Source organism: Xenopus laevis, chromosome 9_10L, assembly GCF_017654675.1.
Source record: "Xenopus laevis strain J_2021 chromosome 9_10L, Xenopus_laevis_v10.1, whole genome shotgun sequence".
Classification (NCBI taxonomy): domain Eukaryota; kingdom Metazoa; phylum Chordata; class Amphibia; order Anura; family Pipidae; genus Xenopus; species Xenopus laevis.
In genome coordinates, this window is record NC_054387.1 from 96502898 (window position 1) to 96516498 (window position 13601).

Genomic DNA, 13601 nt, shown 5'->3' on the forward strand with positions numbered 1-13601 from the left:
TGTGCATCACATTGAACACTCCCAAGAATCTAATAAATTAAGCATGTATATTTAAAGGACATTTTTCTCTCTATCATTTAAGAAAAAATACCTTATTTACAGCGGCTGATGTCTGAATCTTAGAACTATATAACTAGAACCCTATGACTGAAAGGAAAATACAGTAGCCTAAGGAAATTGAAAAAGCGGATAAATCTTTGAAACAAAGCAATACACTTTTTAAGATTGTACTTAGTACTACATGGCACTGCAATTTTTTGTTCAATCAAGTAAACGTTTTTAAAACTATTACATCCCTGCTTCAAGTTTGATGAGCCACCCTTCCAAATCCGCAACTGGGGTTCACATTCTTGGCCAGAACCCACCCATCCCATTCATCACTAATGCAAAGGTAAAGCTGCCAATTTGTTTTGTCTCAAGAGTGATGATGACAGTTTGCCCCATGTACATCCAGCTTTACCATTTTTTCAAAAAGATTCAGTTCAGCAGTGGTGTTGAAGGACAAGGAAACTGCAATTCACTGGGAAGGGTGTACATTTTTTAGGCTCACTCCCATATACAACTGCATGGACCCTTGCAAGTGTTCATATTTGCTGAAAAATGTGAGATTTACTGGTGGTGTAGAAGATATTTGGATATGTATACATTCAGGTTGCTCTAAATCATTCAAATAATATTCAGACAAGCACTAAACATAATCCACACAATAATTTGCATATTTTAATTTAAATTTGTTTTTATTTTTTAGATTGCATCATGTGGAACAAAATTATAGATTGCTGTTGTCCAGCAATATAAAGTTATATACATTAGAGTGCTCAGTCAAACTTAATCTGAACTACAAAAATGGTTTGAGATTAAGCCAAATCCTCACCTGAATCATGGATGCACTGCACATCTAATATAAACACTTAAGTTAAGTTAATTTCCAGCTTGGCAGTTTATAGTAAAGCCCTTAACTGCTGCTTTAAACCCTATAAACTTTCTTCACAGGCCCAGTGTTAATAAATCTTACACCCGTGTGTGTATACAAGGTGTATGATAAATCATTTATGACTGTTCCAAATTTGCTCTGACAGCTCCAGCAAGTGGACCCCAAACAGGACATAGCTTATTCCTAAAAGGGTGGGGTTATTGTAGATCACAGATGTAAATGGGCATGGTTTAAATGTCCCAGGTGTTTTATTTTAAAATACTGGCAAATATGCAAGACATTGTTAACAATAAAAAATAGTTTGTGCACACTTTTAAAGGGCACCAATCATAACTAAAATCATTTACTAAGTAAAGACACTATGTGAAAGTTCAATAAATCTGATTTTTAAAACAGTTAGTTTGTATAGTTAGTTTGTATAATGTAAATCATCATCCCTTCTGCAAAATCTCCCCTATCTCCACTGCAGTTCTAGCTGAGGCAGGCATCTTGGATTTCACTGGCTCCTCCTACCTATATCTTCACAGCTCTGAAATCTCGCACATGCTCCGTTGAAATTCCTTGGTTGCTTAGCAACCCTTCTTAGCTATTTTCAAATCAGCCAAACCTCTGTGTTAGCTGCTGTTCAGTAGTGCTGCCACCTATCTGGAAGTTAGTGTGTGCCCTTCATTTGCATAATAACATAACCAGCAGATGACAAGATAGGGAAATCTCCTGATACTTCTAGTGAAGGAGTTTACTAAAGTTAGCCATTCTGGGTAGAATACTCAGGAAAGTTCTTCAATCTGAGCTTGCTTGTGAGCTCATTTGCATGTTATAGTCACAGTATGGACTCCCTCAGTGAAAGAACCCACTTGACAAAGTAAGGGATTTTTTAAAACCTGCTGTTTTTTTTTTCAAAAAACGATATATGTAGCTTGATTAAACGTGTTTAGGTTGTACTGGTCAGATTGTTAATATGTGTTTGATTTTGGCTGTGATAGGTGCCTTTTAAGTTGGATAATGTTGATGTTTTTTGAAGCTTTATACCAAGTCAGTTGCATTCAAGAACTAGCCATAAAAAAGTTAAAATACTGAAGTGTATGTAATAATAACTTCATACGCTACTATTAAGCAAGAATGTACTCATTTTGGCATAAAGAGCAAAACTTAGTACCTTTTAAGCAAGTAGACTTACACACACATTGATATCCATGTTAGTGGAGGGAATCATTTAACACTTCTATTGCCTGACTTACAAATAAACAGGGAGTCAGGAGGCAAAGTAATATTAAAAATTATTATTCAAGAAGTCTTTCTCTGCATAAAACGGTGCAAATATAAATAAAGCCAAGTCTTCAATAGAGTCTTACCTAAAGGTGTATTCAAACAGACAAACTGCAAATCAAACCAAAATCTCTCCGCTTCTTGCAAAGTATCAAAAGTATAAAATCGCTTGTCAAAAGGCTTGCTTCCTTGGGCAAGGTTATAATGTGGATCACAGGCTGTTGTGTCAACAATGGTTGCTTTCTTTCTCACATATAAAAATATCTACAAAGGAGAAAGTTAAGAAAAATCTATATTTCAAATGTTTTGGCAAAGCAGGAGAGGGATAGGAGTTGCACAATATACATATTAAATATTCTAATAAAATATTATCAAAATAAAATATACACTATTTTTAGTTATAATTATTATATTAGCATCAAATTATTGTAATCCATGATCAGGGGGTCAGTCCAAAAAGGAAAAGCCCTGATTCGGACAACCCTGGAGAAGACACCTATGAAAGCTCAAGAAAATAATAAGGTCTAAGATGCGGTAAAAGCAAGTTAACATTTGTAACCTGGTCTTTGTCTTGAAACTTTTCTGTTGAACCAAACTGCACCAATCCCATGCAGCTTAATTTTTGGAGACCTTGGAAAACAGAGAAGACATATCTCCTAAGGGGGAAAAATAATGCATTAGATCACTGTCATCATTATGAGAATCTATAGTGATTGTCTTTACCTAGCATTTAGAGGGGGTCATCTGGAAACTAGAGCCCGTTTCATTTTAGTGTTTTACTTTGTTTAAGTAATACTGACAGGTTTAAGAGGCTTGTTCAGCTTTGAGTTAAATATTCGTATAATGTAAGGAAATTCTGAGACGGATATTCTGAGTCAATTTGCAACCAGTCTTCATTTATTTATTATTTGTGGCTTTTAATAATTTCCCTTTTAGCAGTTATCTGGTTGCTAGCATATAAATTACCTTAGCAACCAGGGAATGTATGAAAAACTGGAATATGAATAGGATACCCCTGAATAAAAAGATAAAGTAATACAGAGTAACAGTATAAATAAAATTGTAGCATCACAGTGCAATAGTTTTTTTAAGAGATCAATGACCCCCCCCATTTGAGGCCAAATGAAAAGTTGTTTAGGATAAGTAATTCTATAAACAAACTAAAAGTTAACTGAAAGGTGAACTGCTCCTTTAAGTGACATCTAACCTTCCATTGGCTCCTGGGATGGGCACAACTTACTTTAAATTAACCTTTATTTACACAGGTACAGCAGTTGGAAGGCCATAGCACATAGCCTTTGGCACAGTAAAAGCCAGGCTTCTGGCAATGAGCATTGGGAAAAGGTACATGCGAAGCATCCCGGCTGAAAAAGCACTCACCCCCACAACACCTGGGCCACAGGAGAATATAGAAATAGTTTGAACTTCTGAATGCCCAAATTCCTTAATACAGTTTATCTCACCAACAAAGATTAGCTAGGATTTATTCTGGAGTCTCAGACCAGTGTCCTGTATGTCAAAATGCGGTGGGTACATTCCTCCATGTCTTCTGGGAATGCCCAATTATTCAGAGATGTTGGCAAGAGATACTTAATTATGCTGAAACCCCTTAGCATTCCCTAATATATGCCCACCCAGCCTATGCCTTCTGTGTATTGTGGAAGCGATACCACGAAGACCCCCGGCTAAATTGTGCAATTTACACAACTGTTCTACAATGCAAAAAGACAATATTGCTACACTGGAAATCCATGGGGCCATCTGCATAAAGTTTCTGGAAAAAAATCATGAATAACTCTTTACCCAAGCAGAAACTGGCCCGAGGATGCCCTGATATATTTGAAGCCATTTGGGGACCATGGTTGGAGGCGAATGCGTCGCCCTAATGGAGCCCCAGAAACCACAGGAATTTATGACTGATAAGCTTACCCAGCTCACCCTCTCCTACTTGTTTTTCTCTCCTCTCTATCTCACGTTAACTTCCTCTCTTAATTAAGGGGTTATTGCCCTCTGTATTGTTTGATACGAAATGCAAATTTAAGAAAAAAACAAAACTTTTCAATGCCAGCCTGTTTATGCTAAATGGGATCAGGAAACTCACAATCTGCACTGAATAAACAGAAACCAATAAATGTGGCATCTAATAACTGGCATTCTGTACTTGAGTGTCGGTGCCATAGATTCCTGCCCCTCCCCCCGAAACCCACCAAATAAGTTAGCCCCTCCCTATAGTGAAGAAGAGAAAGGGAGGACTTCCTGTGACAGATCTTTGAGACACGCCTACCACTCATTATAAAGGGGATTTCATCAGGGAGAAAGCTTTCAAATAAAATTTTAAGCAACAGTAACATATTACAAATGACAGTGCTATAAAGCAAACCTTTTGTACAGCAGCTGCTGACGCATAGGTCTTGGCAAACATCTGATCAATGTGTGTTTTTTTACTGGATCATTTAGATAGTCATCAAGATTATCCACCTGCAAAAAAAGGCACCAATAATTAAACTCTTTATAGAATTTCAAAAGCACGATAATGGCAAAATTTAACTCACACTCAAAGTGCGTGTTGAGTGCTTTTAAGGTCACATCATTTGGAGTCAGTAATACCAGGCACTCAAGAGTAAGATGGAAAAAAATGGTAGGATCCTGAGCTGAAACTTAGATTTCGTGCATTCTTTCTTTATGTACAAATAGTATTCTTGTATTCTATATGTACAAAAATAAGTTGATTCCTTACTCCTTTATGCGGTCTGCTTCATCTCTTGAGGTTAAAGGGATTCTGTCATGATTTTTAAGATGTAGTTTTTATTTCTAAATTACACTGCAAATAATTCACTAAACCATGTAAAATGTAATTCCTAACCCAACAAATGTATTTATTTTTGTGTAATATTGGTGTGTAGGCAGCCATCTCAGGTCACTTTGCCTGGTCATGTGCTTTCTGAAAGAGCCAGTGCTGCACTATGAAACTGCTTTCTGGCAGGCTATTGTTTCTCCTACTCAACGTAACTGAAGGTGTCGCAGTGGGACATGGGTTTTTACTATTGAGTTCTTATATCTACCAGGGAGCTATTATCTGGTGTCCTTCCCATTGTTCTGCTGGTGGGTTGGGCTGAGGTGATGGAAGGGGGTGATATCAATCCAACATGCAATGCAGCAGTAAAGAGTGACTGAAGTTTATCAGAGCAAAAGTCACATGATTGGGGGCACCTGGGAAACTGACAATAAGTCTACCTCCATGTCAGATTTCAAAAGTAAATATAAAAAATTGCATTTGCTCTCTTGAAAAATGGATTTTAATGTAGAAGTCTGCTGGAGCAACACTATTAACTGATGTGTTTTGAAAAAAAAAAAAAAACAAAAAAAAAAAACATGTTTTCCCTGACAGTATCCCTTTAAATCACCTAATGAAACTACTTGGGTTGCATCATTTCTAAAACCTCTTTTAATTTCAAATTCATTGCAGTTATTTGCAGTTATAAACAGGTTATTAAAAATCTTAAAGGGATTTATATTATAAATCCCTTTAAAGCTCACAACATTGAAGAGAAAATATATTACCCCATTTTAACACAAGTTCATTCAGTTGAGTTCATGTAAAAAATGCGCAAAGACACTTAACAGAGACATACTTGTTTCTTGACACAGACTGGAAGGATATTATGATAGTGTCTCCTGGACTGCAAATTTTGATACCCTCTGCTTTCTAGAAAACCTGGACAACACCCACTATTTTTTATTTAAGGAAATTACGATATAATCCAGGGGGTAACCTAATAGGTTTGCAAGAAGAAAAAAATAAACTCCTAGGTTCAAAAATTTGAAAGCTAAAAATGCTTATGTTCTTATCACTGATGCAAGAAACAAATGAAGATAATGTTAGCTATGTATACTGTCTAAAAAGATATTGTCTCTCTGAAATCTCACAGCTGATTTTGTGCTCTCTATCCGGAGAGCCCATAATAAAGATCTTCATTCTGTTTGTTGTTTGCGTGTTTCTGTAAATTTTTATTCTGGTTTAGCCAGATTATTTATGCCTTCTAATCTATATTTGCTTTTTGGAGTGTTTTTCCTCATCTGTAAGCTTCTAAAAAAACTTAGGGAGGAATAATGAGACAGTAGCAGCCTTCAATAAAACAATTTTGAATGCTACCAAGCATCCTAAACCATGCTTTATTGTTAAACATAGTAACCATGAACACTTTACTCTCTCTCACTGCACTCTTCTTTACTAATCATGACAATAAATGGCTTACCTTGTAACTGACTTGAACAATCTTTATGAAGATTGAGAGGGGCAAACAAAGCAGAATATCACTAACGAGAACCCAGCCAGGCCCATATTCACTATGTACAGTAGAAGGTGGAACATATCTCATCCAAGTGGAGTCATTAACATATACTGCAGTGGCAGGCAATGAAAGAATAGAAGAATAAGATTACACACAAATTCAAAAGAACAGGGCACCAAACTTTTTACCTATTGGTGAGAAAACTGCAAAAATTATATCATGGTTATATTGACTTTGCCTTCAGTTATTAATATTACAGCAGAGTTTTTATGGGTTACAGTTGATTTTTACAGAGTATTTTCTGCATTTTCAGTATTTTTATTTTTGCTCTATCTTAGGTTACAAATATTTATTTTAGCCTACCAGTTTCCACAATCTGCTCTGGAGTAGGATCTACAAAGGGTTCCTGACAATTCAAAGTCTGACTTTCTGGAGGTGTTTCTCCATCCTTTGGACATGAAACGTCGTCAGTAACAGTGGATTCGGCATTAACAGGTTCTTCCCCCATGGCATGGCTGGAAGCAGCATCTTTAGTGGCTTGTTGTTCTTGTGGAAGTTTTCTCATATGGTGACCATGGACAATATACCAGAGAAAAAGGTGTGTTATTTTCAGTCTGGGCATTTTAGGAAGAAAGCCAAGTGAGCGTCCAAGTCCTGGAACTTAGGAAGATAAAAAAAAAAAAAAAAAAAGATTTGATCTTATTAATTGTTTAAACCTATAACATATCATCACTGATGGTGAACATTAGCTTAGCAGTATAATCTGCAGCCAGTAAGAGCAATAGTAATTTCTCAGATATTAATACTAATATATTTGGCCATTTCCAATATTTTCACACAATATGCAACAGTGGTTCTATACGAAATACACTCCTATATCCTCCTCAATTGTACCTATTACTGGATGATAATTCACTAATGGCGTAATTCCCATCTTCTCATCAGTATGCTGCACTTTAGTAGAGCTGTTAGGATGATGTGATGGAGCATTGTGTGTTTTTGTCACTGTTCCCTCTTTACTGTGATCATCTGCTTCTGCCTTGTTTGAATTGCCCATGCCCTGTGGAGAACGTGTCCTGAAAGCAGGAATCAAAACAAAATACTTATTGATGAACTATAGGACAATAGCAATGGAATCTGCCATATCATGAATACTGGATATTCAAACCCCATGTGCTACTTTAATGTTCTTAAAAACCATTGAACAATATATACAACATACATGTTCAAAATATAAAACAAAAGCATACAATATAAATGATTAAAATATACTGTACATGTCCATTCAGCTGAGTCTACATTAGAATATGTGACACACAATAACAAAAGCTTCCAATAATACAGTAACCCTGTGCTTTTCGGGCAACAGAGGCAATTTCAGGCAATCTGGCTCAGGCTTTCTAAACATACAAAGGTTTCCATTGGCAGTACCCAATATTGCTCTCTGTTCCACTCCTATATGTTATTTTGCATCTTACTATAAAAGTTTGAACACACAGCTGTCAGGAAGGGGGTTCTGACATAGTACGATATGATATAGGCACCTGAGATGTGACACACACAGTTACCAGTCAGAGAAACCAGTAAGGTTAAGGGTAAGCTAGGCCAAAAGTCACTGTTGCACAATAAATAAAACAGCAGCCGTCTGCTTCTGTGTTATCTAGTACAGGTATGGGACCTGTAATCCAGAATGCTTGGGACCTGGGTCTTCTGGAAAATGGATCTTTCTGTAATTTGGATCTCCATACCTCAAGTCTGCACTTTCTTAATTGATATAATATTTAAATTTGGCCAAGGTCTAATAACCTATAGCAACCAATTAATAGCTAGCATTTACGGATCTGTTAACTGAAAGAAAAAATCTGATTGATTGTCCTTGATTAAGTCTGAAGAACACTTTGCATCTTTTACTACATTACCCCTACACAACCCAAACAAATGAAGATTAAATTGCTGCTTTTCGTACCTGTTTCCTGTTGAATTGGAGATACGAAAGCGTATTTGCTCAATCGCACTTTTCACTAGAGGATCATTAGGATTAATTGAAGGGTGAACAACAAGCTCCACCTGCCAGAACAGCAATCACTATTTAAAAATAGAGCATTATAACTAAACTATAACTAAAAAATATATAACCAACTTGATAATAATATGCTTTGATTACACTAAAACATATCTTGTTTTGGCAAAGGCTTTAAAGAATTAAATCACTCTACCCCCCACTTCATTTTTAATCCATGCCTATTTGTAAACTTTGGTACATAGACACAATACTAATTATTGAATTTAAGAGTGATTTTTCACTTTTAAATGAACTTTTAGCATGTTGTAAAATGTATGTTTTTTTTTTTTGTTATTTAGCTTTTTATTCTGCTAAGCAGGGCTCCAATTTAGAATTTCTGGTTGCTAGGGTCCAAATTACCCAAGCAACCATGCACAGATTTGCAAAGGTTATGGAATACCAATTGGAGAAGGCCTGAACAGAAATATAAGTAATAAAAAGTAGTGCTAACAACAAATGTTGTCGTCTCACAGAGCATTTGTTTTTAGATGTGGTCAGTGACCCCCATTTGAAAGCTGGAAAGAGTCAGAACAACAAGGCAAATAATTCAAAAACTATAAAAAAAGAAAAAAATGAAGGCCAATTGAAAAGTTGCTTAGAATTAGCTATTCTATAACATACTAAAAGTTAAAGGTGAACTACCCTTTAAGTGTGCAGTTATAAAGTCTACAGGCAACTTAAAAAATCATAAAAATCTACTTTCAGACTACTAGCAATAAGCAGAAATGTCTTTGTTCCTAACCCAGGAGTATTTGTTTTAAAACACACAACTAACTTTTTTACTTATTCCATCCTGTACCACTGTGGTCCGGTACAACCTTAGAAGTCCTTCTTGAGAAAGTTTATGAACTAGTCTCAAGATGGATTTTTTGCAGCATTTTGTGGATACACCTTCCAGTTTCTCATGCTCCATGATCATCTTCTGAAGCCTGGATGAAGAAAAAAATATATAAATTGGTGGGACCACACAAAATGGGGAAACGGCAGGGCTGCGTAAAATCAGGGTATGTAACATTAAGGTTTCACTATAATAATTAGTATTGGAATAATTAAAGAAAAAAAAAATACAAAAAACCATTGTTTAAAGTTAGACTTTAAAATGTTCAAGTCTTGGATAATAGATTCTTCTACTATTATGTCATTGTTCAAAGCAGCTTATAAACGCTTATTTAAGGCTGAATTTAGGACCCCCATTAATACCTATAATTAATGCAAAAATTTACCTAAACTTAAAAATTGTAGTCTGTTTTATAGATGTGTATAAAGGGAAATTGTCTTGATTCTTTCTGACCACTTGTGGTGTTTGTACAAATGGCCTGTAGATGTCACTGTGCTCAAGACTTATACTGTAACATAGTAAGTAAGGTTGAAAAAAAAGACACACATCCATAAAGTTCAATCTTTTAGTTTTTTTTTTTTTTTTTTAATCTGCCTAACTGCTAGTTGATCCAGAGGAAGGCAAAAAAAAAAACCCATCTGAAGCTTCTCCAATTTGCCTCAGAGGGGGAAAAAATTCCTTCCTGACTCCAAAATGGCAATCGGACTAGTCCCTGGATCAACTTGCACTATGAGCATACTTTCTATACAGCTTATGGTGTTAGAGTTGCTTACTGTTGTGTAATGGCTGCATGAGCCTGCTAATAAAGCACTGTTATACTCTACTCATCCTCGGCGACCAAAACATATCACCACTGAACTCATTATTTAGAGATATCCTTATAGTACACAGACCTTAATCACTGAAATAAGGAGATTTAGTGTAGTCACCGTTAAATCTCTTTCTCTTCAGTCGCTTGGGGGATACAGGGATATAGCTGGTGCAACTAGGAGGACACAACAATAGAAGAACAGAACTGGTTCCTCCCTCGCTGGCTATACCCCCAGCAGGCGGAGCCCAAGTCAGTTTGTACCAAAGAAGTCCTATAATTTTAGTAACTGAAAAACCTAACGGTATCCATTGTGAAGTAATAGTACTAACCACGTCTGAATTGCAGAGATAACCCCTATCCAGCGCGGGAAGCCGTGTCCCCCAAGCGACTGAAGAGAAAGATTTAACGGTGACTACACTAAATGTCCTTTTCTCCATTATCTGCTTGGGGGACACATGGACAGTGGGGACGTACCAACGCTGTCCCCCGAGATAGGGTGGGAAGGATAGGCGTATATGGATGTGACCACTGCAGCTTGAAGTACCTTCCTACTGAGGCGTGTGTGAATGAGTGGATAGATGACCACGTAGCTGCCTTGCGGAGCTGTTCCACAGAGACTTGGTTTGGAAGGCCCACGAAGTGCTCATTCCTCTGGTGGAGTGCACCTTAAGTGAGGTTGAAGGGGTTTTACGTCAAAATGTAAGCCAGTTGGATGGCCTGTTTGATCCATCGTGATATTGTGGATTTGGAAGCCGGCATGCCTTGTTGAGACCCCACTGGTAAGAAAAAACAGTGTATCCGACTTGCGTATTTCTTGGATTCTGTGAAGATCGAACTTGAGGGCCCTGACTGGGTCCAGTGAAGTTAGCGGCACCTCCTTATCCTTGGATGGTGATGGACAGAAGGTCGAGATGGTGATTTCCTGGTTTAGATGGAAGGCTGGGCCACCCTGGGAAGGAATGACGGTACTGTCTGCAGTACTGCTCGATCAGAATGGAAAACTAGGAGTCTAGCATGATAAGGCATTGAGTTCAGACACTCTCCTCGCTGACAAAATGTCCATTAGGAACACTGTGTTGAATGTGAAGAACTGCAGAGAGACGTAGTCCATGGATCCAAATGTTGTTTCTTGGAGTGCCTGTAAGACCAAGGAGAGGTCCCAAGTTGGAGCCGGTGCCTGAACTGGCGGAGCTAGGCGAGTTACTTCTTGTAGAAAAGTCCTTACATCTGGTAAGTGAGCCAGTCTCATTTTTGGAATAAGACAGACAAGGCAGAGATCTGTAACTTAGGCAATCTTAAAGGAAAACTATACCCCCAAAATGAACACTTAAGCAACAGATAGTTTATATCAAATTGAATGACATATTAAAGAATCTTACCAAACTGGAATATATATTTACATAAATATTGCCCTTTTTACATCTCTTGCCTTGAACCACCATTTCGTGACTCTATCTGTGCTGCCTCAGAGATCACCTGACCAGAAATACTAAAACACTAACTGTAACAGGAAGAAGTGTGGAAGCAAAAGGCAGAACTCTGTCTGTTAATTGGCTCATGTGACCTTACATGTGGTTTGTATGTGAGTACAGTGAATCCTACGATCCCAGGGGGCGGCCCTTATTTTTTAAAATGGCAATTTTCTATTTATGATTACCCAATGGCATATAATACTAAAAAAGTATATTATTATGATAATGGTTCATTTACATGAAGCAGAGTTTTACAGATGAGCTGTTTTACTCAGTATCTTTTAATAGAGACCTACATTGTTTGGGGGGTATAGTTTTCCTTTAAAGAGAGATACAGGAACAGAATATACTGGCACACAAAGCTTTTGCAGCAGGTAACCCTTGCTTTAATTCAAAAAGTGCAGAATGTGCAACGTTTCGGGGCCATGCCCCTTTCTCAAGCCTGGCCCCGAAACGTTGCACATCCCGCACTTTTTGAATTAAAGCAAGGGTATCCTGCTGCAAAAGCTTTGTGTGCCAATATATTCCGTTCCTGTATCTACATTGGAGGTTGCCGTGTCCTCCGATACTGAGCACCAAGCTACTATCGTTAAGGGCTGCCGTGGGTGTGCGATCGCTCTATCTTGTTCCAGATCTTAAAGAGAGACCCTCGAATAGCCCGTCCTGTAGGAAATACAGTAGGTTGGGAATGGAGTGCACACCACTGCTGGTATGTGTTCCATACCCTGTGGTAAATCCTTGCAGAACTGGTTTGTGGGCAGCCCGCATTACTTTAACCACTTATGCTTTAGGATCTGGGTCTTAAGAGTCACGCTGTCAATCTGAGGCCTAATGGTTTTGGATGTTGTATGGGTCCTTGGGAAAGGAGATTCGGTATTGGACGAAGGATCCAGACATCCTCTGCAGAGAGGTAACTGAGGTCCAAGAACCACATACGACAAGGCCACCTGGGAGCTATTAGGATAAGTGTTGTCCTTTCTCCTTGTATCTTTCTGATTGTTCTTGGAATAGGAGGAAGACATATGCGAGCTGGAGATTCCAGTCTGCCGTTAGAGCAGGATTCCTCCTCCTTCTCACTGCATGAAAATTTCTCCTTCTGAGAGAGTGGTGTGTGATGGAGGAGGGGACTGGTTTCTGAAACCACCATCACTCTCCTCATCGGATGGGGCCCTCCGTTTAGATGACTTCTCAATCGGGTTGTCCAGTCCACAAAAGAGCTTATCTAATGACTGTGCCCATCTATGGATCACTTTTGGTAGCTGGGATGCTCACTCCAGGATGGCCTGTGCATAGGAGTGCAATAAATCTGTGGGTGCTGTTACTGTATCCCTCTGAGGGGACCTTTGGGCCTGAGTAGGAGCTAGGGTTGCCAACTGGCCGGTATTTTACCGGCCTGGCCGGCAAAATGATGGTTGATCCCAATGTTATTAATAGGGGAAAAAAGATAAATATATAGAAAGGCCGGTATTTTTTTTTCTCTGGAAAGGGTGGCAACCCTAGTAGGACCTGGGGGTTCCGAAGCCATGGCTGTTGGCTTACAGCTAGCACATATGGGCTCTTTATGCCTATTTGGCAGAAAGACATTTGGGACACGCCAACATTTTAGTTGATGCTGTAGATGTTCCCTTAGAAAAAGGAGGCCCTCAGATAACTAGCCCTGCACTGAGCTGGGTCTGAAACAGCAGTTTGCAGGAAGGCCGGAAAAGGAGCGGGGGAAGGCTAGTATGTGCCTGTGCACATACTGTTCAGATACAGTCTGAGCAGCCTGTCCTATACGCCTGTGTGACTTGGTGCGAAAACCCCACTGTGTGAGCATGCCGGGAGGCGCACAATTTTTTTGGCTCCAGTATAAAAAATTGGTGGAGTCCCAGCTGTGTTCCGGCTCATCGCTAAGTGCGGCAAGTCCAGGACCCATTTCCATAGCAA

The 13601-nt window shown here is 38.5% G+C and overlaps 1 protein-coding gene across 2 annotated transcripts in view; it reads right to left on the reverse strand.

Annotated features, from left to right (window-relative positions):
* Window positions 1-13601, reverse strand: part of gtf3c1.L (general transcription factor IIIC subunit 1 L homeolog) — a 62581-nt gene that overhangs the window by 32200 nt on the left and 16780 nt on the right. For both annotated transcript variants that reach the window (XM_041576503.1, XM_041576502.1), the window contains exons 12-19: window positions 9330-9483; window positions 8459-8559; window positions 7387-7568; window positions 6856-7152; window positions 6457-6602; window positions 4581-4678; window positions 2760-2856; window positions 2287-2464 (exon numbers count right to left, since the gene is read on the reverse strand). In XM_041576503.1, the coding sequence (XP_041432437.1) occupies window positions 2287-2464; window positions 2760-2856; window positions 4581-4678; window positions 6457-6602; window positions 6856-7152; window positions 7387-7568; window positions 8459-8559; window positions 9330-9483 (1253 nt within the window). The remainder of the gene's footprint in view (window positions 1-2286; window positions 2465-2759; window positions 2857-4580; window positions 4679-6456; window positions 6603-6855; window positions 7153-7386; window positions 7569-8458; window positions 8560-9329; window positions 9484-13601) is intronic.